We start from the raw sequence: 24,721 nt of genomic DNA, 5'->3' as shown, positions 1-24,721 counted from the left end.
GTCATTTTGATCTCCGGGAATAGACAAAGCCCTATAATGAAAGCTACTGTCTTTGAAAACAAAACCTCTATGTCATGACATTTACTTATGCACAAACAAACCCTAGGCCTGCATCTGGCTTGGATACCCAGGCTTTTTTCTGTGTTTGATTTGGCAAATATCTGACTTCACCCATGATTTGTATGTATGAGATGGAAATCTATGGTCGCAATGAATATTACATTGGCTATTTTTGCTGCACGCTATACCTAGTTACATTAAGTTGGGTTCATTCAAGCAGAAGAAGTGCTGAGAAAGGTTGAAGCCTATTAGAAGCAGGTAGTCATCTGTCTTTGTCTTGTATCTCAATGACAGTAGCATATATAAAAGTGCCTATGTTAAAAATGGATATTTATATAGAAAGCAGATTTATTTTATAGCAGCGCAATACTTACACCGACGTCTCGGCGTTTCCTTCCATCATGTTATAGGACGCCTGAGCTTATAATAATATAACAGTAGGTGAAATATGCTGACCACGGAGCAAATCTGAATTTTCTGGTGGACTTTACAAAGATCACTATGTGGAGTCTTTCAATGATCTATGGTTCTATAGGAATTTTTTGTGTAATCTGTAATATGTTCTGGTCACCTATATATAGTAGGGATGGTCCGTTTAGTCCAAGGACCTCAGTTCTGCGGACAGCTATTGTATTCTTCCCAACCACCTATACACCTGTAATGTGGCCCAGTGTGCATGTGTGAAATGGGAAGAAGGAGCTAACCACTGCCTGACACTACTTGTGGGGATTATAATGTCAGACAACATAAGAATTGGTCATGTAACAATAAGGAGCAGGGTGTTGGATTTCAATATGACCAAGGTAAGACAAGTCACCACCAGAGGAGTCTAGTAGTGGTTTATTCCCATCTCCATATTCAGGACACATACATTCTCAGCTAAGCCCAGCATGCATGTATATGCAGGGTTTGACTGACAGCTATATTAAAGAGGACCTATTACCACCTACATATCATATGATGTAACAATTATGGAGTCTCCATAATCCACAACTTCTTATCTATTTCCTTAGTAGGAGTCTAGCAGTGGTTTATTCCCCTCTCCACATTCAGGACACATACATTCTCAGCCAAGCCCAGCATGCATGTGTATGACATCTATGTTAAAGAGGACCTATGACCATCTACATGTCCTATGATGTAACAATTATGGAGTATCCATAATCCACACTTCTAAAATATTTCCTTAGAAGGAGCCTGTCAATGGATTACTCTTCTCTTCCCACTGAGAACACATTCTCAAACAAGCTGAGCATTCAAGTGTTTGGAGAGCCAGAAGGAACAGTTGTCGGCCTACAGCTATAACAACTGCATGGTTTGCTTTAGGCTATGTTTCCTTACTAGTAGTCTCTCCTACCCCGAACACATGAATCCTCAGCCAAGCTCAGCATTCATGTATGTAAAGGGTCCGAAGGAACAGCTGTTGGTTAAATTAGTGTTCAGTGTCATCTATAATAAATGCATGCGTCTAGTAGGATCTAGTCACGGATTATTCCCTCTCCCCATTCAGAACACATGAATCCTCAGCCAAGCTCAACATTTACGTATGTAAAGGGTCCGAAGGAACAGATGTTGGTTAAATGAGTGTCCAGCCTACATCTATAATAAATGCATGCGTCTAGTAGGATCTAGTCACGGATTATTCCTTCTTCCCATTCAGAGCACATGCATCCTCAGCCAAGCTCAGTCTTCATGTATGTAAAGGGTCCAGAGGAACAGCTGTTAGTTAAATTAGTGTTCAGTGTCATCTATAATAAGTGCATGCGTCTAGTAGGATCTAGTCACGGATTATTCCCTCTCCCCATTCAGAGCACATGCATTCTCAGCCAAGTCCAGCATGCACGAGTATGGGTGTCAAGTGGAACAACGATGGCTGAACTAGTGCCCGGCCAGCTTTCGGCCACTTCCAAAGCCATTTCTCTCGTCGGTGTATCCTGGCAGCAGGTCTTGCTTAAAGTTGTAGTCCTGCAACAGCTGGATAGTCACAAACCTCCTAGTTTTGGCTTAGATACTTAGTTTCATAAATCAAAACTGCCCTCGTAGTTTCAGTCTGCCAGAGCTTCTATGTTTACATTGTATCCAGCCAAGAAAATATATGACACAATTACCACAGCACCAACATGTCAGGCAAGAGAGCAGTGTGGCTATTTTGTTTTCAATCTATTAGACAAGCGGGGATTAGCACATGATTAGTCCCCGTGTGTTTATAACACCATGTAAGCTGTTGTGCTGTGTTGCTTACATTATGAGCAGGATCTTACGGCACAAAATGAGACCTCAGCATATGCAAGTCCTATTTGTTGATGGCTCATTCAGTGCAGAAAAAGCCGGCTAATGCCTCATTTATATTGTCATTTCAATGTAGTGCCACTTTCCATTAATTATAATCCAAATTACATCTCTATGCCGCTAAAGAATTAATATGGAATTTACCCAGATTAATACATTTGCATTGAAAATGCCGAGCTCCTCTGTTATTGCTGAGGGGAGTATATTTTAATAAGATTGTAAACATTAGGGGGAAAAGATAAAAATTAACCTCCGTTATTGCAATGGAAATCGCTCTCCCATTTAAGTCTAATTAGAAATGAATATCAATAATTAGAATGTAGAGCACTGGTAGGATTCGGATCACATTCGATAAGTCAGGAACTTAATGTCTGTTAATGAGAGCTGAACGTTTGCACTTGTAAACAGCATTACTCCATTCGCTTCCAGAGCTGTTGCGATTTCTCATTTACCGTGGCGTTCCGTTTATTTTAGTGCAGGGAATTATTCTTTTATGTGTTGTCAAAAACAAACAATATACTATATAGGATGGTCTATCGCACTTTCCCAACATAGTATACAAATTACGGTATGGGATAAAGCTTTATTATACATAGAAAGGATATTAGCATAAGGTTATTTGGAGCCGGCGCTCCATTCCAGCACTCACAGCGGGGCAGGGTTGTGCTATCTCCTGAACTGTAGGGCAGCAATGTTTAACAGTAAATGTTAGCCAAATAGATTTCATGTGGTCTGGAAGGAACCTGCGGCAGACGTGTAAAACTGAAACCCAAGCTCATGGCTAAATATCACATTTTAAGACGGCTCCTAATATGTCGGGTTTATAGGATCTTGTAAAACCTCACGGAACAACAATTCTGGAACATTGTTTCTTATCATTCTGTGTTGCTCCTCTGTTATTCCTCTGTTATTCCTACTTGAATTGAGGAATAAATTGACAAATGGGCGTTACCAGTTTGGCATGTGGTTGGTTACACTCTCCAATCAGAGCTGACTGTGTAACACATGTAGGGACATACCCTTTGACATGGAAAATATCACCCAGTTGTCAGTTTATTTGTACGTTTGTAGTAGGATTGACACAATGCAGGGTTGTGTTAAAAATGTTCTGAAATTATTTTATATAGAATTAAGTATTATCTGAAATAGACATGTCAGGAAAGATATCAGGTTCTCCTTAAAGGGGTGTAAGAAAGGAATCGGTGTTAAGTGCCTAATCAGTGGGGTCTAATTACTGTGACTCTAAATAAGAACAGGGGTCAATCTTAAGTAGTGGTGGTGCAAGGGTACTGCTGCTCCAGTCATCTCTATGGGACTGTCAAAGTTAAGCCGATTATAGTGGTCAGCTTTCTCCTGAGTTGAATGAATTGGTATTTTTCAATGAAATCTATATATGCACCTCCAGGACCCCAATGATAAGCAGAACATAGGGCCGCAACATGCCTCTGTCTTGGCCATATATGCAGCTTTGACTGATACTACAGATAAGTCCCAATGGGGCTTCATGTACGGACCTGATGTTCACTTGGGGGTGCCAGCAGTCAGCACTCCCACCTACTCTATTCGTTTCTGGGAACACTTTTAGGAAACTTGAACAAAAAGAAAAACTTCTCTTAATATTTTATTAACCTAAAGCCCTGCAATTTGACTACGTAGGGGCTTCACTGGTCTCCAATAATAGCTCCTTCAAGTCCTAGGTGTGCGGTTTACATTATCCTTCTATGTAAATGAATCCTGAATCTTATAACACTCAGCAAATGAAGGGTTAAGAGGTTATCCAGATGTATTTATTATTATTATTATTATTATTATTATTGTCCTTAGTATAGGTCATCATTACAGATCAGTAGGGGTCCAATAGGTAATAGACTAAAGAGACAGACGTCCACGATGGTGAGGGGGGATTGGGCGAAACTGATAATCCCAAAAAGCGATATTTCTCCAAATGTATTGTTTGAAATCACAACGCGTTTCGGGCCGAGCCCTTTCTCAATTGCAACGATAAAACAGGTTTGCGTCCTCTAGCGATGCAGTAGAGGTCCGATATCCGGGATCCTGCAGATAAACTCTTTAATGCCGCATAATCAAACATAACTTTGACCAGTCACATGGCCTGTTTGCAGCTCAGTCCCATTCTAGTGAATGGTTCTGCGCTTTAAAGCCAAGCATAGCCATTGTGCAGTGTACGGAGATATGCTGCGTTTTGTATGAAGATGCTGTAGCGCTCTTCCGAACGTTGCAGTCTCTTCAGCTGGAGACCCATGTGTCAGGACCCTGCCAGGTGTCAAAACCCTGTCGATCTCCAATTGATGACCTCTACTTCATTATTTTTGCATGGAATAAAAAATGTCATGTGTTGTGGCCCCCCCGCATACAAGCCGCTTTCTTCTTTGTCATTTTCCCAGAAACAGCCCCACAAATGCCCTTGCCCTTTACCTTCGCTAGCACATTAACACATTAGAAATAGGTTCTTGTACGATCGAGAGCATCTTGTCCATTTAGTTGCCTCTTGCGCGGAAAGAAGCAAATCAAGTTGTATCTTCATGCAGAATCAGATTACCAATGGCCTATATATTTATGTAGGGGCTGATAGCAATCAATGGCTTAGCAACAGTACATTTCAAGATGCATTTGCACCCAGTTGTCCAGCGATAGTGTCCTCATCCTGGAAATAATTTAGTTGCAAATTGACTGGAAGATGGTGAAAATTGAAAGTTAAAATTAGAAATACTCATAATAAACAGAAGAAAAAAAGGTCAGATGATGCTGCTCTGTGATGAGATTGGAATGGCTGGTAAATGAGGTTCTGTATTTGTCGTAAGATGTATGTGACATGCCTATCCAATGCTCTTGTAATATCCAGCCTAGCAGAAGAGATTATCTGGCAAATTGACGCTGGAAAGAATTTTCTGATGGACAGGAAAATTAGAATTGCGACCTTCTCTTTGATGTATGCAAGTTGTAGCCACATTATACTGCAGGCTGCGGGATCCCATTAAACTCACTGTTTAGATGATAATATTGAAATTAACTATAGTCAAGCTGCAAAATAGCACAATAAAATGTTTGCAGTCTTAAGAGATCAGATAATCACAATGCAAGCGTTTACAGCCCCGCAGACTGATAGTATTCAATGCCAAAAGAGAGATGGAGATAAAATTTTATTTCTCGACATAGGTAAGTGCGTCGTTATTAAGAGGAGATTTCTCTCCCCCAATTGAGGCGGCTTTGTGGGGCTTTACAAAAACAACAAAACTTTATTGTTTTGCAACATTTGACGGGAAAAGAATTAAAATAGCAGATGAGGAAATGCTGAGGGGAAGCTTTTTTTTTTTTTTTTTTTGAGGGAATCTAGAAATTCCTGCTGAAATGCTGTTATTGATTAATCTTTCAAGGCAACCTAGGGTTATCCAAACAGAGGAGAGGAGTACATTGTTAAACCTGTTTATTGAGTCTACTAACGTTACTAGACATAAAAAGCGACTTCCAGTACATCCCAGGCAACAAGCTAAAATTCCACGATATATCCACATAAACAAAACTGCAAATATTTTATGTTTTTTCAACTTCTCACATCTATACACTGACCTACAGAAGTAATCCAATGCGCTGCTGTATTGGATAACATGGAACTGCCATTATTTTTATCTAAGAGGCTTACGCCAGTCTTATAGGTAATGATGCAATAAACCTTATGTGTATATGGACATATAGTTTCGTTTAATGGGGTTTCCCATCTCAGGGTTTCACCTTCCCTTTTGTGTTCTCTCTCCTTCACTTCCTGATTTCAAGGACAAGCTGGTGGGTAGGTTTAGTCTTTATGGTGGACAGGTGAGGCCAGCGGTGTGTTGCTTGTAAGACTTTTTCAACCAACATCATTGTCAAATGTTCTAGCAACTAAATGCACATGTAGAACTGCCAGAAGACAGCATTAGATATCAATCATGATATCAAGAGAATAAATGTGGCCTTACCAACCTGGCCACTGCTGCTACATAGCAGAGGTGGTTTGTAACCTTAGACACCAAGCTGTTCTTAAGACAAAAGCTGGCACAATGAGCAGTACCTACCAAATAAAGCAATGTATTGGCTAAAACACTTGAGTTCGTTTAAGCTACATGTTTAACGCATTATATTTTATGATATGTTGTAGGTTCCAGGACGCAAACTCCTGACAAGGAGCATGTCTTGCATTCTACAGCAGCAAAGCGGCAACTAACGCAAAGTAAGGAAGAGGATGGTACTGTTAAGAAAACGAGAACTGCAGATGAAAATAGCATTTGTCATGAACAGGTAGAGATTTGGTCAAAAAAAGGAATTTTTTTAATATAAGAAAGCATTATTTTCAACTGTGTTCTTCAATTTTTTTAATTTATGTTTTATTTTCTCAGTGCTACCAATGTCCATACTGCAACTACAGCAGCAAGGACCCTAATCGTATCCAGATGCACATCCTCTCCCAGCATTCAGTACAACCTGTGATATCCTGTCCCCTTTGCCAAGATGTTCTCAGCAACAAGATGCATCTACAGTTGCATCTGACCCATTTGCACAGCGTGTCTCCAGATTGCGTGGAAAAGCTACTCATGACCGTACGTAACTTTTTAGGTTTTTCTATTATACTTACAGAATGTACTATGATAATGATAGCTATAAAGCTGCTCATATACCTCCACTGGATTCATGCCAACAACTATTCCTCCTGCCCTTCCCTTACACATGCATGCTCAGACTGGCCAACTCTCCGGTGGGGAGACGAGGGGAACCTCCTACCAGGCACCTCTGGCAGCTGCTTATCATTCGAGAAAGCAAAGCTTGATAAGAGTCAACATGGCCGACCCTTCTTTCCCCAAATGTTATCTTTCAGGGTAGAGTGAGGAGGATCTCCATACACATTAGACAGTTATCCAGGCCTGATGTAACTGGTAGATTTGGTAGACCTTTCTTTTAAGTGTATGGGGACTTCAGGCTCTGTTCGCACTACCATGATGGCTTTTGTTCTCAATAGATCCATGACAAGCACAATAGAATTGTTTTAACAAATCCTGAAATCCAGAACCTATTGACTTATAATATGGTATATTTAGTTTCCATCAAGATTACGGGGCAGTCGACAGCAGGACTAGTTCTGCAAACTACTCTACTTTTGTTCTCAAATACAACAAAACATTAAGGAACAAAAACAGAGCTAGTGTGAACACGGCCTTACTCATCTGATAAAGGAAAGTTCTTTTCTATGGAAAACTGATATTTATGCATACTTGTATAATAAAACAAAGTGAAGATATTGGATATCCCAAGGCCGCTGTGTTTGTCTCACTGTATGACTGCAGTGAGGGGGATATTGAGTGTAGCAGCGGCTCAGCATGTATCTGGCTCCTCTACTTTTACTCTTTGGGGCTGATGGAGATAGCTTCTGGCAGTCCCAAAGAATTGAGCAGAGCCCACACTCGACCCCGCTCTTTTTAACTCCTCTTTGCTGTATACGTCTCAGGATTCTAATAATTGGTGGCTCCTAGGATTGAGAAATTTCTCTCTATTCTGTGGATAGGTGGTTAGGGAATTGTTGCAATAAATAACCCAGAATGATTTGCATTTCTGCAACCAAAACTTTTTGCTTATGGTTTTTTGTTTTTTTTTCTTAGATTTCTGTGCCAGAGGTCGTGATGCCAAACAGTATGCTGTTGCCACCAGCTTCATCTGAGAAGTCAGAATCTGAGACACAAGCATCTGCCACCTCGGAGTTTTCGGGAAAGTCAACAGGTCAGTACGTAACGATATACCGTCCAGCCAAAATCGCTATCGGCATGCAATTGTGTCATAGTGTATTTTTTTTGGACAACTTCAAAAACTCATTTCTTCTGGTTTTATGTATATAAAATATGCAAGTGAAGCAGAACATATTTACATTTTAATAAAACAGAATCTAGACTAAGATAAAATATTAAATTCTTTAGTAATACTATGGAGAGCAGAAAGATAAATTATTTTTGCAGACCTTTGGTCTCCAGACGTCTTCTAACGACACCGGTGGTATCATTTTTCCGTATTCTAATGGCTAACACAACACAGCTCATAAGAGCTTGTACAGCAGATTCTGCCTCTTAATTTTATTGTATTACATGCTTGTTCTTTGTTGCTGATCACATGAAAAAGAAATCTTCCAACACTCGTACACATAAAACTTTTATGCACATACAAATGAGAACAAATACATTAGCGCTAATTTTATTCTCTCTTTTTTTTCTCTCTCTCTGCCTGAATTAGGTGACAGTCCGACAGAAGAAAAGAACATCCAAGGTGGAGATGATATAAAAGCTGGAATTGAAATTAAAACAGAGGAGCAAAATCTGTCCAAAGAATCATTAGATACCGCAGAGTGGAACAAAAACATCAGCAAGGATGCAAAGCCGGGTGACTTACTAGCGGAGCAACTGAGCGATCAGCAAAAAAGGCAGCAGCTCTCGGTTTCTGACCGACATGTGTATAAATACCGTTGTACCCATTGTAGTTTGGCTTTTAAGACTATGCAGAAGCTTCAGATACATTCCCAGTATCACGCTATTAGGGCTGCTACCATGTGCAGTCTTTGCCAACGCAGCTTCCGTACATTCCTGGCTTTAAAAAAACATTTGGAAACGGGCCACCCTGAGCTCAATGAGACTGAAATTCAGCAGCTGTGTGCAAATTTACCTGTGAATGGGGAGCTCTGGCCTGAAAATGAAAGTCTAGCCCCAGATGAACACTCCCTAGAGCAGGAAAGTGAGCGAGACTATGAAATGGACCATGAGGGGAAAGCTAGCCCAGTTGGGAGTGACAGTAGCTCCATTCCAGATGACTTGGGCTCTGAACCAAAGCGGACTTTGCCTTTTAGAAAAGGGCCAAATTTTACTATGGAAAAATTTTTAGATCCATCACGACCATATAAGTGTACAGTATGTAAAGAATCCTTCACACAAAAGAACATTCTTTTGGTCCATTATAATTCAGTGTCTCATTTGCATAAGCTTAAAAAAGTTTTACAAGAAGCATCAAGTCCAGTTCCTCAAGAGACCAACAACAGCACTGACAATAAACCATTCAAGTGCAGCATTTGTAATGTTGCCTACAGCCAAAGTTCTACATTGGAAATCCATATGAGATCTGTCCTTCACCAAACTAAGGCAAGGGCTGCCAAGCTAGAACCTAATAGTAACAATACCAGTGGGAGTAATATACCAGGGAATGTTAGCAGCCCAAACCAAGGGATGCTAGATTCTATGAGTTTGCCAGCTGTTAACTGCAAAGAAACCCACCCAGATGCCAAAGAAACCAACAAAAAGCAAGCTCCTGAGGTTATTCCCACCCAACCGTCACATCACCCACCCCAGTCACCAGCACAGCTTCAGATGCAACTGCAGCATGAATTGCAACAACAAGCTGCATTCTTTCAACCACAGTTCTTAAACCCAGCATTTCTTCCTCACTTTCCCATGACTCCTGAAGCTCTAGTTCAATTCCAACAACCCCAGTTTCTTTTTCCTTTTTACATACCTGGCACAGAATTTAGCCTAAATCCTGATTTGGGACTACCTGCCTCTGCTGCATTCGGGATGCCTGGTATGGCCGGATCACTTCTTGAAGATTTAAAGCTGCAAATTCAAACACAACATCAAGTTGGGCAGAATCAGCTGCAACTGCTACAGCAGCAAGCGCAACAGCAAGCCCAGCAATATCAAATACAGTCACAGCATCAGTCACAGAAACAGCATCATACCAACAGGATACTCAAGCAGGAACAAAGCAACATGGCAAATATGGAAAGTCAACTAACTAAAGATTCATTATGTTACAAAGATTCTGAAGATGGGCATGACAAAAAGGAGAAACCAAAGCAAGAAGTTTCAAATGAAAATGACACTCCCAAAGATAAAGATAATAAGAAGCAGAAGCCATCAGATTCTAGCATTCTACCGCCTCGTATAGCTTCTGGTGCAAGGGGAAATGCAGCAAAAGCTCTGCTTGAAAACTTTGGATTTGAGTTGATAATTCAATACAATGAAAACAGGCAGAAAGTGCAGAAGAAACATAAACTTGGGGATAATGAGAATCATGAGAAATTAGAGTGTGGGGAATGTAGTAAGTTATTTTCCAATATTTTGATCTTAAAGAGTCACCAAGAACATGTTCATGGACAGTTTTTTCCTTATGGGGAGTTAGAAAAGTTTGCCCGCCAATACAGAGAAGCATATGATAAACTTTATCCAATTGCACCATCTTCTCCAGAAACTCCACCACCACCACCGCCTCCCCCACCGCCTCCTCCATCTGCACCACCTGTACCTCCTCCACCAGCCCTTACTCCAACAATGCCAGTGAAAATTCCAAGTTCAACACCAACTCCGTTGCAAGCCCCTCCTCCAACACCTCCTCCTCCACCTCCGCCACCACCACCTCCACCTCCCCCACCACCTCCAGCACCACCTCAAGTTCAGCTTCCAGTGTCCTTAGACCTTCCACTCTTTCCTCCAATTATGATGCAATCAGTCCAGCATCCAGCTTTACCACCACAACTTGCACTACAACTTTCACCTATGGATGCTTTGTCAGCAGATCTTACACAAATGTGTCAACAACAGTTGGGTTTGGATCCAAATTTCCTGCGTCATTCCCAGTTCAAACGCCCACGAACAAGAATTACAGATGACCAACTCAAAATACTACGTGCCTACTTTGACATCAACAATTCTCCAAATGAGGATCAAATACAAGAGATGGCAGATAAATCAGGGCTTTCCTTGAAGGTTATTAAACACTGGTTCCGTAATACTTTATTTAAGGAGCGTCAAAGAAACAAAGATTCACCATACAATTTCAATAACCCCCCCATAACAGTTCTTGATGACATACGAATTGAGCCACAACTACCTTCCCTAGATGTTCACAGGTCAGACTCTTTCAGCAAAAGGTCATCAAGGACCAGGTTTACCGACTACCAACTCAGAGTCTTACAGGACTTTTTTGACACTAATGCATACCCAAAGGATGATGAGATTGAACAACTTTCTACAGTCCTCAACCTAGCCACGCGTGTTATTGTTGTTTGGTTCCAAAATGCCCGTCAGAAGGCACGAAAAAGTTATGAAAATCAAGCTGAAGCTAAAGACAGTGAAAAGAGAGAACTAACTAATGAGCGTTACATTCGTACTAGCAACATGCAGTATCAGTGTAAGAAATGCAACGTTGTGTTCCCAAGAATATTTGACTTAATTACTCATCAGAAAAAGCTTTGTTACAAAGATGAAGATGATGATGTGCAGGATGAAAGTCAAACGGAAGATTCTTTGGATGCTACAGATCAAATAATGCCAAAGACATACTATTCTACTAGTCAAGCTGAAACATCTAAAGCTTCAACTGTAACCACAGCAAGCTCTGGATCTGGCTCAAGCACCCCGCTAATTCCTTCACCCAGACCAGAGTTTGGTAAAACTTCACCAAAACCTGATGTACAGCCAGAGAAACCAAAGCAAATTGATGCTATTGCTAGCTCATTAGCCTCGAAATTAACACAATCTAGTTCAACATCATCAGAGTCACAGCCTTCAGTAACTATTACACAGCAAAGACCACAAATAGCAAGACCTTCATCAGCATCTCAAACCACTCCTGTTCCTTCAAGTCCATTACCGATATCTTTGACTTCCCTGCAGAACAGCCTACCTCCTCAGTTGCTACAATACCAATGTGATCAGTGCACAGTTGCTTTTCCAACACTAGAGTTGTGGCAGGAGCACCAACACATGCACTTTTTAGCTGCCCAAAACCAGTTTCTCCATTCGCAATTTTTAGAAAGGCCAATCGACATGCCATATATGATTTTTGACCCGAACAACCCACTTATGGCAGGACAATTACTTGGAGGTTCCATGCCACACATGCCACCACAACCTGGTGGACCACATGGAGCCTCTTCGGTTTCTGCATCTTTAAAAAGAAAGCTAGAAGACAAAGATGATAATATCTGCAGTGAAAAGGAGGGGGGCAACAGTGGTGAGGACCAACATCGGGATAAGCGATTAAGAACTACAATTACTCCTGAGCAACTAGAAATACTGTATGAGAAGTATTTACTAGACTCCAACCCAACTAGAAAGATGCTTGACCACATTGCAAGAGAAGTGGGCCTGAAAAAAAGAGTTGTACAAGTCTGGTTCCAAAATACAAGAGCCAGGGAAAGAAAAGGTCAATTTCGGGCCGTAGGACCTGCCCAGTCCCATAAAAGGTGTCCCTTTTGCCGTGCACTGTTCAAAGCAAAGTCAGCCTTAGAAAGTCATATCAGATCTCGGCACTGGAATGAGGGAAAGCAAGCTGGTTATAGTTTGCCGCCAAGTCCTTTGAATGCAATGGATGATGGTGGCGAAAGCCCACACAAATATATGTATTTTGATTACCCTCCACATCCAAAGAATGATCAACTAAGTGAAAATGATTTGCCCTCCACTGTTTCTACGCCTGTTAGCAAAAACGAGTTGTCACCGAAGAATCTTTTAAGCCCGTCATCTTTTAGGGCGGAATGCAGTGAGGACATAGAAAACTTGAATGCTCCCCCTGCTGAAAGATTTGATCAAAGCAAAAATGATTTTGATGAAACATCATCAATTAACACAGCAATTAGTGATGCTACTACAGGAGACGAGGGAAACAATGATGGGGAAAGCACCACTGGTAGTACTAAAGATGTAAAAACTTCCAAAGAGCAAAAAATGCATGACAGTTTGCCAAAAACCGGAACTACTCCCATAGCGGACTCCCATAGCTGTGATGAGAGTTTTTTCTTTTCTTTATCAAATACTTCACACAATAATATGGACAGAGAAAGCGATCTTGACCAAAGCATATATATGACTGATGAATTTGAGGACAATGCTGACCGTAGTGAAACATCAAGCATAGCAGATCCCAGCTCACCAAATTCATTTGGTAGTAATCCTTTTAAAACCAAAAATAATGATCGACCAGGTCATAAAAGATTTAGAACTCAAATGAGTAATGTTCAACTTAAGGTTCTTAAAGCTTGCTTTTGTGATTATCGGACTCCAACAATGCAAGAATGTGAAATCTTGGGCAATGAGATTGGTCTTCCCAAGCGTGTTGTTCAAGTTTGGTTTCAAAATGCACGAGCAAAAGAGAAGAAATTCAAAATCAACATAGGGAAGCCATTCATGATTAACCAAACTGGGCCAGATGGGACAAAACTAGAGTGTTCTCTTTGTGGGGTGAAATATTCAGCACGACTATCCATTCGAGATCATATATTTTCAAAGCAACATATTAACAAGGTGAGAGAAACTGTAGGAAGCCAGCTTGACCGTGAAAAGGATTACTTGGCTCCTACAACTGTACGGCAACTGATGGCACAGCAAGAACTGGATCGAATCAAAAAGGCCACAGATGTTTTGGGTTTATCTGTTCAGCAGTCGAGTATAATGGAGAGCAGTCCTCTTCATGGTCTCAATCTGCCAACATCTTACCAAGGGCTACATGGCCTTCCTCCAGTTCTTCTTCCTGGGATGAACAGCCCATCTCCATTGCCTGGGTTTACACAGAGTTCAAATGGTGAGTGTATATTACAAATCTAGATCTCCTATAAATGTATTCTTCTGAGTTTTTGCCCCTAACAGTAATTATTTGTGGACGTATATTTCTATTTGTTAAAGTATTCAAGTGAAATATGAAATGCTTCATAGAATAATTTTTCAGCCATTAAAGATGATAGGATTTTTGCAAAAAGATTAACCGCAGTTTTTTTCTCTTGATTTCAGCTCTGACATCTCCTGGTGCAGGCATGCTTGGGTTCCCTAATTCAGCTACTCCATCTCCTGCCCTGTCTCTTAGCAGTGCTCCCACCAAACCTTTGCTGCAGACTCCTCCTCCACCTCATCCTACTCCACCACAACCATCCCCATCATCCTCTTTGTCAGGACAGCAGACAGAACAAAACAAAGATTTGGATAAAAACAAGCGACACAAACTCAAAAAAGTAAAAGAAGAAGAATTAGAAACTCCTAAATCTGAAGTTAAACATCATAAAAAAGAGGAAAAAATCTCATCTGCTCTTTCCATGTTGGGCAAAGCTGGAGAATCGGCCGTGGACCCTGCTCAGCTGCAAGCACTTCAAAATGCTGTTTCGAATGATCCAGCTTCATTTTTAGGCGGGCAGTTCTTGCCATATTTTATTCCTGGCTTTGCTTCCTACTTTACACCCCAGCTCCATGGAACAGTGCAAGGTGGGTATCTCCCTCCGATTTGTGGGATGGAGAGCCTCTTCCCGTACGGTCCGGCAGTGCCTCAGGCCATTGCTGGATTATCTCCTGGTGCACTGTTACAACAGTACCAACAGTATCAGCAAAACCTCCAGGATTCTTTACAAAAACAACAAAAACAGCAGCAGCAGCCGCAAGAACAAAAACCGCCGCGCGTGAACACGCCAAACGTAGAAAGCGAACAGCAGCCAAAAGCCAACGAAGAGTCCGAAAAGAAGGAAGACAAATGTCCTGCCACGGAAAGCACAAAAGAAGAACCCCAGACGCATCCAAAAAATGCAGACTTATCAGACAATGTCATTGTTCCATTTGTCAAGCATGAGTTTATATGCAGAAAGTGCCAGATGATGTTTACTGATGAAGAGGCAGCAGTAAACCATCAAAAGTCCTTCTGTTACTTCGGTCAGGCCTTGTTTGACCCACAAGAAACAGTGCTTCGAGTTTCAGTCAACAAACATCAGTGTCTTTCCTGTGACGTGGCTATCAGTGGAAGTGAAGCTCTTAGCCAACACCTCCAGTCAAGCTTGCACAAAGAGAAAACAATCAAACAAGCAATGAGAAATGCCAAAGAGCATGTTAGATTATTACCTCACTCAGTCTGCTCCCCTAGTCCTAACACCACATCTACCTCGCAGTCTGCAGCTTCTTCTAATAACACCTATCCTCATCTTTCTCGCTTCTCCATGAAGTCCTGGCCTAATATTCTTTTTCAAGCGTCCGCCAGGAAAGCTGCTTCTTCCCCTTCTTCTTCTCCCTCCCTCTCCTTGCCTTCAACGGTTACCTCAAGTTTGTGCAGCACCTCAGGGGTTCAAACCTCACTACCCACAGAAAGTTGTTCAGACGAGTCTGACAGTGAGCTGAGCCAGAAGCTGGAAGACTTAGATAACCCTCTGGAAGTCAAAGCTAAGCCTGCTTCTGGCCTAGATGGTAATTTCAATAGCATCAGAGTGGATATGTTCAGTGTGTAGGAGTGAAGACAGGATCCCTTGCTTATAAAAAAATAAGACTTTTTAATTGCAGTTCCAAAGCTTCTCTAACCCAAAAAAAAAATACAGTACCAAATGATTGACTCAGGATTGTTTTCCCATATTGATATGCTGGCAATATAGGACGGTATAGTATGGACAGAACTGTTGCAGATGGTTGAATGCGCTTGTAATATATGCTTAAAGTATGGATAAAGGAAAAAAAAATCCTCCAAGTTCTTTGGGAACTTGTTTCAAGCCAAAAACTCTCCAAAAGCAAATTGCACCTCAGCTGGATTGAATTCCAAAATGCTAGCATGTACTGTATGGGGGGATGATCCAGAATTTTCAAAGAGAAATTCTCTTAGTTTAGGTAGGTGTGATTCAGTAGCTTTAAATTCTCAGGTCAGAACATAACATTTCTCATTTGTTTAAAAAAAAAAAGAAAAAAAAAAAGCAGCAAAAGCCTGGTAAAACTGTGACTCCCCCCCCCCCCCCCGCCCCTCCCCCCCTCTCTCCCGAAACGTCAATCTTTATTAGGACACATTTACACATTTTTAGGTGTGTTTAGTGTATTAATAGACTTTATTCTAACCCTTGCTGAGCAGCAGGCAGAATTCATGTGAGCTTTACCCAGCAGGATAGTACAGTTTTACCATAGATGGGATTTCGGTAGGCGGAAAGATGTATATGCCCTGTGTATTGCAGTTTGTATATGCCACAAGCTATATTTATAACCATATCACCCCCATTTCTTGTAGAATATACTAATATTCTGTGCCAATTCTACCTTTTTACTTTTACCTCTGATCTCACCCCTTTTTTTTTTGTTCTGAAAGAGGTAATAATTCTAGTTTTGATATCGACTTTGAGGGTTACGTAACATTTTTCATTTGTGAATCCAACGCTTTAACGTCAAGGTACTTGCTTTTGTCTGGACTAGTGCACTTATCATTTTGTAGACCATGTGAAATGAATTCAAATATTTTTTTTCCTTTCATTTTTTTTTCATTTTTTTTTCAGTTGTCCTTCGTTTTTGCATTGTTGTGTGTAGTGCAGCAACTCGTTTGGTCTGCATTTGTTAGAAGTTTCGCCTCCTAACAACCCAAAGACCTATTTAACAATTGGTGCGTAAATAAAGTAGTACTATATACTTGAAAAAAAAAGAAAGAAAAAATGCCTAAGTACAAGAATGGAGAAAATAAAAAATTTAAAAAATGAAAAAAAAATATGAAAAGGTATATTTGCTTCTATTGAAAGCAAAGAAGCTGCTTTAAAAAATAATAATAATAATTAAAAAAAAGGGGACTAAAATTGTTTTGGTAGCCCGAACTTTAGTTAGAGGCCTATACACTACGATAGGAGTGGGTGGTTAGGCGCTGATGATGTACTTCCGTTAACCTGTTAGGTGCTGCAAGGGCCTGCCATATATTACAACGCCATATATGGCACATCTTTTCAGCATCCCATTGGTTAATAATCTGGGCACTTATGTTTGCGGTTCTGTTACTACTTTCTTTTTTTTAACTGTTTTGTTTGTTTGTCATATATGCATTACAAAGTATTATCCTTATCAAGATTTGCTGCTACTGTGTTAACCTTTTTTTTTTATGATTTTTTTTTTGTTTTGCTTGCCATAGTTTTCAACTTCTGCCACACATTGAATTGAATTATAAATCGCTATGCTTTGCTGTTCATTTTTTTTCTGTTGCTGTGGAACTTAAAGAATGTGAAAGCTGTCAAGGGTGCTTTACGAATCACTTTTGTGTTGGGTATAGTAAAACAATATGATTCATTCCAAAGTAACAGAAGGTTGTACGGAAAGTGAAAAGGCTTGTGAACAAAGAAAGATATGCTGTTGTACATATTTGTAGTTGGCTGTGCATGGTACAAAAATTTATAAATATGAAGAAATGCAAAAATGTATTGCTTTTGGTATTTCTGATCTGAGATGAACAAGAAGCATGTAATGCAACTGTCTGACAGTTTAACAAAGAAAAAAAAATCATGCTTAAAACTGTTTTAATGATCAAATCAAACTAACATTTCATTTGACATTTTATTATTGTACAGTTTTTCGGTTTTCATTTAAATAATGATCACAATAATGTTCTGTACATTTTTTTATGCGAACTTTTTAATGTTCTTAGTTTGGGGGAAAAAAATTATTAGTTTTTTTTTGTATTTTAACTTTTTTTTTTTTTAATTTTAATCCTGAAGACACTTTTTTTTAAAATCATGTTTCGTAAAGAGACATCATGGCCTCCCAAGGTGCAATCCTGCCGCTATAGTGAGCTAATGTCCTAAATCCAAAGGCTTCAGAAGATTGCTTTTGCCTTTTTCATGAATGTTAAGCAGCAGCATTGTGAGATCGATCTGTACTGGCAGTTAACACGATGTGCAACAGTGTGTTAGCATGGAACAGAACGCTTTTCACAAAACAAAGGACTGTTTTACAAATGATGATTCGACGAGTAAGTCGACATAAACTTTTACAACTGCACAGCAGCCAAAAAATAAAAAAATAAAAAACTTTAACTGGATGGACGTTGATAGGGTGACATAAAGAAGAAAAAATAGATACATAAATAAATAAAAAAAAAAAAAATAAAAAAAAAAGGACAGCCTTCAAAGGTTGGGAATGAGTATTGTTTTTTTCCTGGATATCAAAGGGATTATTACAGCGCAATCATTGTCTACACAACATGTACTCTCAACGCCTGGGTTACATAGGAAATGCACCCTGAGGTTTTAATAAAAAAAAAAGCCCGTAAGGCTATAACTTTAAATAAACTAAACCAAAAATGTTATTGATGTTTTATATATAGAGGGTAGTCTCATTAGTTTTTGTTACTGTAATGTTTGAAGTCTCAAATGTACCGTATTACGGTAAATAACATGGTTTTGAAAACTTTTTTTTATTTTGTCACAGACCTGTTGTCATAGTTGAAATGATGTTTATTGTAGATGGTATTTGAACTTCTTCTCCTGGAAATAGTTCATCAAGTATGTTTGTTGCTCATTGTGATACATTAAAAACTGTATCTGCATATTTACAAAGTGTTTTTTCATTTGTTTGATTTTTCGTATTACTGTTTTAGCCGGAGTTTCCTCATTTTAAAGAGTCTTTTGCTTTGACGAAGGAGACGACAAAAAATTAAAGGGGGAAAACTCTATATTTATCGACCCTTAAAAAAATAACCAAAAGACAAAAAAAAAAAAATTTTTTTTGTAAAGTTGAAAAAAAAAAAAAAAAAAAAGTGTGATACATATAATAAAGACTTTCATTATCGATGACATTTTTTACAATATAAATAATGGCTCTCACCATACGAGCGGTAGAAACCTATATACTGTCTTTTTAGACACTAAAGATATTGCAAGTGTATTTTGAAACTGTTTTCATAAAAAAAAAAAAAATGAAATTTAGAGGAAAATGAAGTTGCATTTTAGATTCCCTTTACCCTTTGCCTTTGTGAAGAAAAGCTTTCAAATGCATTGTTTTGCTTATGAACATGCCAATAAATATTGCTTAATTTATTTCATACAGTATTTCATTTGTGCTATTATGCCACACAATACGAGATGGGTTTCCTTTTTTATCTCTGGCTACTTTGAGAAATATACCTATCAAGGGCTGACATTCCATAGGGGCAGCTAAAGGAGCTGCTTTTGGGCCCAGGAGAAGGAGGAGCCTAAATTAGGCCAATCCTGGCCCTGTTTTAGTTTCATCGAAGGAAGTGATTCTGCGAAAAGCTGCAATGGAGCCGATGTTGGACCCACGAGAAGGGAAAGCCCAACTTAGACCAGTCCTCTAGTTTCACCACAGAAAATCACTCTGGGAAACCATGATCCATATATACCAATTGTTCATCCAATTTCAATTGTTTCAAAATCTTTCTGGGGGATTATCATCTGTAAGGTAAAATAGGATATTTTTCAATTAACCCATAAAACTTATTTACTTCAACACCACCTCAAATGGTGTTGTCTACAGCATGGTCAATTGGGCACATTAGGGGGCATTCAGATGGAGCAACGCGGCGCTGATTCTGGCACAAATCAAATCAAAAAAGCTTTATTGGCACGTCCGAATAGATATGTGGCATTGCCAAAGCTAGTAAAGTGTGTGTGTGTGTGTGTGGGGGGGGTTGGATTCGGGCGGGTGGGTGGTTTGGGGTATAACAGTCCATGGAGTCTCGTCTTCCTCTTAGTTGGTGACCGCTATATGGGGAGGTGGGGTGGGGCGGTTGGTTTGGGGTATAACAGTCCGTGGAGTCTCATCTTCCTCTTCGTTTGTGACCACTATATGGGGAGGTGGGGGTGGGGTGGGGCGGGGCGGGTGTATTGGGATAAATATAACAGTCCGTGGAGTCTCATCTTCCTCTTATTTGGTGACAGCTGGACACATATTGGGCAACGATCTCCACAGTGGCCTCTTCTTCTCCCAGTAGGATGTAGAGTTTCCTCTTCTCGTCTGCAGATATGAAGTCTGGGATGTGGGCAGAGAGTCTTTGGTAGTAGACGGCCCTCACAGCTGAGTATTTGGGGCAGTGTAGCAGGAAGTGGGTCTCGTCTTCTAGGGCCCCCTGGTCACAGTGCTGGCACAGTCTGTTCTCCCGTGGCTTGTACGTCTGCCTGTGTTGCCCCGTCTCTATCTCTAGGTTGTGGGCGCTCAGTCTGTACCGGCTCAGGGTCTGTCTGTGTTTGGGGTGGCGTATTCTCTCCAGGTAGGTGGCCACAATAACGCATGTAAATATCAGCACTGCAAAACAGAATCCCATTGACTATAATGGGTTTCAGTTAACACGCGTAACGCATTGAAATCAATGGGAGGCTTTTTAACCCATTGATTTCAATGTGTTACACATGTTAAATGGAACCCATTGAAGTCAATGGGATTCTGTTTTGCAGCGACGATTTTTACGGGAGTTATGTGCCAGAATCAGCACCGCATTACTCTGTGTGAATGCCTCCTTATGTGTCAGAGGATCCTTTGGCACACTGGTCCAACCCAACCCCGATTTGTACAGGCCATCAGAACCCAGATAGAAATACCGTCCCCCATCTATAATTACAACCACATAAGAAAACAAAAGTGAAGGGAATGAATACCTTTTCCTCCTCCACGTGATGGGAGGAGGAAAGGAGAGGTAATAAATACACGCTTTTCCTATCCAGATATGGTATGGTGTGATGGTATATACAGTAGGAGATTGCTTCATTCACACTTCTGTTATGGGGTCCCTTGTGCCTTATATAGAATTTTGGTAGATCCATGTTTTTGTGATCTACTCCACACCAAGTTATCTACCATCAATCTTAACTTATGGTAACACTTGTCCAATACTCTGTTTGGTGGAAGAAGAAAATCTATTTTGTTTAAATACCAAAGAAATTAGATTTCTAGGTTAATTGCCAAAAAACACAGAGTTAGGCGACATGCACATGACCATTTGTGGGTTGCCGGACACATGGATGTCATCTGTATGACATACTTGCATTGGCCATGCTTCCGTTGCCCCATTTATTGGGGCCAGTCAGCACGGTCTGCAAAAATGTGCAGGAATAGGACCTGTCCTGAGTTTTGCTCATGGCTCATAACCCCATACATCGGACCATGATAATTCATTACTGTATGTGCATCCCTATGGACTAATGTTCTATAGGTACAGGGGATAAGAAGATCCACATGTACAACTGCACAAGAGTCAGTAACATCCTGACTACTAAAAAGGAACACAATGTGGAGGATAAGATGCAAAGAATTAAAAGATAGTAGTCAAGGTCACAGTTAAAGGGGTTCCCCATGAACATTAAAATATTATTATTATTATTATTATTATTATTATTATTTAAACAATTAAAAGGTAAAAAAAAATGGAATTAATACAAATGTAACAACGATGATTTTGTCTAACCATCTTAGTGGTGACAGTATTGTCTTGATCAGATGCCAATGGATACGACTAGAGATGAGCCAGTAGTATTCGATCGAATACTACTATTTGATCGAATACTCGTATCGGTTGAATACCACGTGGGAAAATTCCATTGAATTCAATGCAAAAACCTCCTCATGCTCCTCGTCCTGCTACTTCCGGAACTTGGAGGATCCAATGTGTCAAACTTTGGTTTCCATGGAAATCGGAACAACTTTCCTGTTTTTTCCCATAGACTATAATGTTATTCGATATTCGATCAAATACTACTCGCTCATCTCTAGATACGACCATGAACACAAGTGCTTTCTATGGTCTGGGTCTTGATCAGAAACCACGATTTCCTTATTTGGGCTGGATTATCTTATTCTCATTCATGTAATGCTCATATCTGAGATCTTGTTCACCATAAGGAAATCATTACTGGGTTTATGGCAAGTCCCAAACCATAGAAAGTTTCTGCAAGCAAATATGGCCCTATATACATAGTTTCATAAGGTGCCCCCTGTTACAGAACTAAATAACATTAATGACAGTGCTGCTTTATTAGCAACACAGAACTGGCTCACAGCAAAGGCTTTCTAAGGCCTGGTTCACATCTACGTTCGGGCCATTCCGTTCCCTTCTCCGCATGAAAAATGCGGAGAGAAAAGCCTGGAAGCAGCACTTTACTCTCTGCATTTTTCTTGCAGAAACCAAATGGAAACCACGGGACCCCAGTATAATCTATGGGGTCCACGGGTTTCCTTAGGTAACCACTTTTCTATGCGGATTAGGTTTCCTTTCAGGGGGCCACCAAGCGGAATGGAAACCAACACACCGATGTGAATCGAACCTTACTGAAATAGAATATACACAGATGATAAAACAGGCTCTGTGGGTCTACACAATCTTTTTGACCCAGCCTGAACATGATCAGTGGACAGGTAACAGTATACCCATAGTGAAGCAACAGTGATCTATATACCCAAAGTGTAACAACAGTGATCTATATAGCCATAGTGACGCGGTAGTAGACGTAGACTGATAATGTCTTCTTACTGAGGCTCTGGCAGGAATGTGACAGGATTAAATTTACCTTGTAGCTTCGACAATATGACATAAGTGCAATCTGTTGGCTACTTACTCTAGTTATCAAATTTCAAGAAGAAACAAGCTGACACTGTCACTTTAAGATGGCATCCATAACGTGGAGTGGAATGAAAGCTGGGTCCCCGTGGCTTGGCCATTACTGCTATTCAGACACTCTTATGTAAGATAGGCTCCCACCAATAAATCTCCAATTCCCAATCCCCAATAAATCCCCAATTCTTTGTTATAGGGTAGCGGCGGTGTATAGCAAATAGTAAACCCCATCTAAGGTGTTGGACCATTTCATGTGCATTATGTTTCTTCCAGCCTATCTGAATAGAAGTATGATACATGTGAAACTATCTGCGGTATGTCCTCGCTGCCCTATAATAAACAATAGGGATTGTACCAGTAAGTGCCACTCATTCTCTTTCTTTGAGATTACCATTACAATAGGAAAACATCTCATGTATGGGAACTAGTCATTTAGTACCGTCACTATTACAAAGCAATATAAACTATATAACCCACAAGGAATTCATCCATAATAGAAAAGCACAAGGCCCCCTTAGTATTCCGAGGTGATATCTAACATCTATGTTCATTTTATAGTAAAGGCTACATTACTCTTTACATCACATACAGCAATCTCCATATCCATTGTAGTTAATATTTAATGACTATAATAGCTTCTATCATGAAACACTATCAATGGAATATTGCACAGTGACATTATTATCCGCTATCTATTAGGCAGCATCCATCATTTTTAAGCCCTGTCCTCTCATCTGTCTTTATTTATGAAAGTCAAATCCCAGCAGGGGTGTAACAAGTAACCTTGGGGGCCCTTAGCAAAAAATTGTTAAGGAGCCCATTTACAGCCGGACCCACTTTAATAGCAAGTTCAAAACATGAAAACATTATGATTAATTTAGTCTGATGCATAAGGATAAGACATGCTGTGATGTCACAGTACAGGGATAACGCACACAGTGATGTCACAATACAGGGATAATATACACAGCATACCTCCCAACCGTTCCAATTTCTGCAGGACACTCACAATTTCAGTGTCCTGTCCCGTGGTTCCGGTCGGCGGAAGGTATGTCCTGATTTCAACTCATGAGCTGAATACATAGGCGTTTAAAGCAGGGCTGTCACAGCTCAGCTCCTGCTTTAACGCTGAGCTCCGGCATTTGTAGCCACGATGTGATGACGTCACATCGCACCTTTAACTATGTGTGAGTGAGAGAGCGGGGGAGCGATGGAATGTGAGTGTAAGTGTTTGTTTGGGTTAAACATTAAGATGGAACATAATATAGGGGGCCCATGAAACTGGGGGCAAATTAGGGGGGGGGGGAGAATGGCATGACACTGGGGCAGATGAAGGGGGGGAGAACAGCATGACACTGGGGCAGATGAAGGGGGGAGAACGGCATGACACTGGGGCAGATGAAGGGGGGGAGAACGGCATGACAATGGGGCAAATGAAGGGGGGAGAACGGCATGACACTGGGGCAGATGAAGGAGGGAGAACGGCATGACACTGGGGCAGATGAAGGGGGGAAGAACGGCATGACACTGTTGCAGAGACGGGGGGGACATGAAACTGGGAGGATATGAAACTAGGGACAGAGATGGGGGGGACATGAAACTAGGGACAGAGATGAGCGGGACATGAAAATAGGGGCAGTTGAAGGGTGTATATGAAACTGGGGGAGAGATGGAGGGGGGGCAAAATTTACGGGTGACTGTAGGAGGATTATACTGTGTGGGAGCACATGAAAAATGAATGAGAATGGGCACAGTCAACACAAAAAAGGACGGAGCCAAATTTGCCGTGGCGCCGTGCACACTCCGCACATTTTGTCTATCTTTCTACTTTTAAAAAGTTGGGAGGTATGTGGGACACAGTGATGTCACAGTACAGGGATAATAAGCACAGTGATGTCACAGTACAGGGATAATATACACAGTGATGTCACAGTATAGGGATAATACACACAGTGATGTCACAGTACAGGGATAATAAGCACAGTGATGTCACAGTACAGGGATAATATACACAGTGATGTCACAGTATAGGGAT

At 40.6% G+C, this 24,721-nt stretch overlaps 1 protein-coding gene across 2 annotated transcripts in view; it reads left to right on the top strand.

Moving 5' to 3' along the window:
- The window catches only part of ZFHX4 (zinc finger homeobox 4), a 140,688-nt gene extending 124,571 nt beyond the window's left edge, over positions 1 to 16,117 (top strand). For both annotated transcript variants that reach the window (XM_075270394.1, XM_075270396.1), the window contains exons 6-10: positions 6,503 to 6,642; positions 6,741 to 6,941; positions 7,995 to 8,112; positions 8,617 to 13,947; positions 14,154 to 16,117. In XM_075270394.1, the coding sequence (XP_075126495.1) occupies positions 6,503 to 6,642; positions 6,741 to 6,941; positions 7,995 to 8,112; positions 8,617 to 13,947; positions 14,154 to 15,622 (7,259 nt within the window). In that variant the 3' untranslated portion in view covers positions 15,623 to 16,117. The remainder of the gene's footprint in view (positions 1 to 6,502; positions 6,643 to 6,740; positions 6,942 to 7,994; positions 8,113 to 8,616; positions 13,948 to 14,153) is intronic.
- Positions 16,118 to 24,721: the final 8,604 nt, after the last annotated feature.

The sequence above is a fragment of the Leptodactylus fuscus genome, chromosome 4, assembly GCF_031893055.1.
Source record: "Leptodactylus fuscus isolate aLepFus1 chromosome 4, aLepFus1.hap2, whole genome shotgun sequence".
Classification (NCBI taxonomy): Eukaryota; Metazoa; Chordata; class Amphibia; order Anura; family Leptodactylidae; genus Leptodactylus; species Leptodactylus fuscus.
The sequence above is the reverse complement of the archived record's forward strand: the minus strand, read 5'-3'. Positions and strand labels throughout refer to the sequence as shown.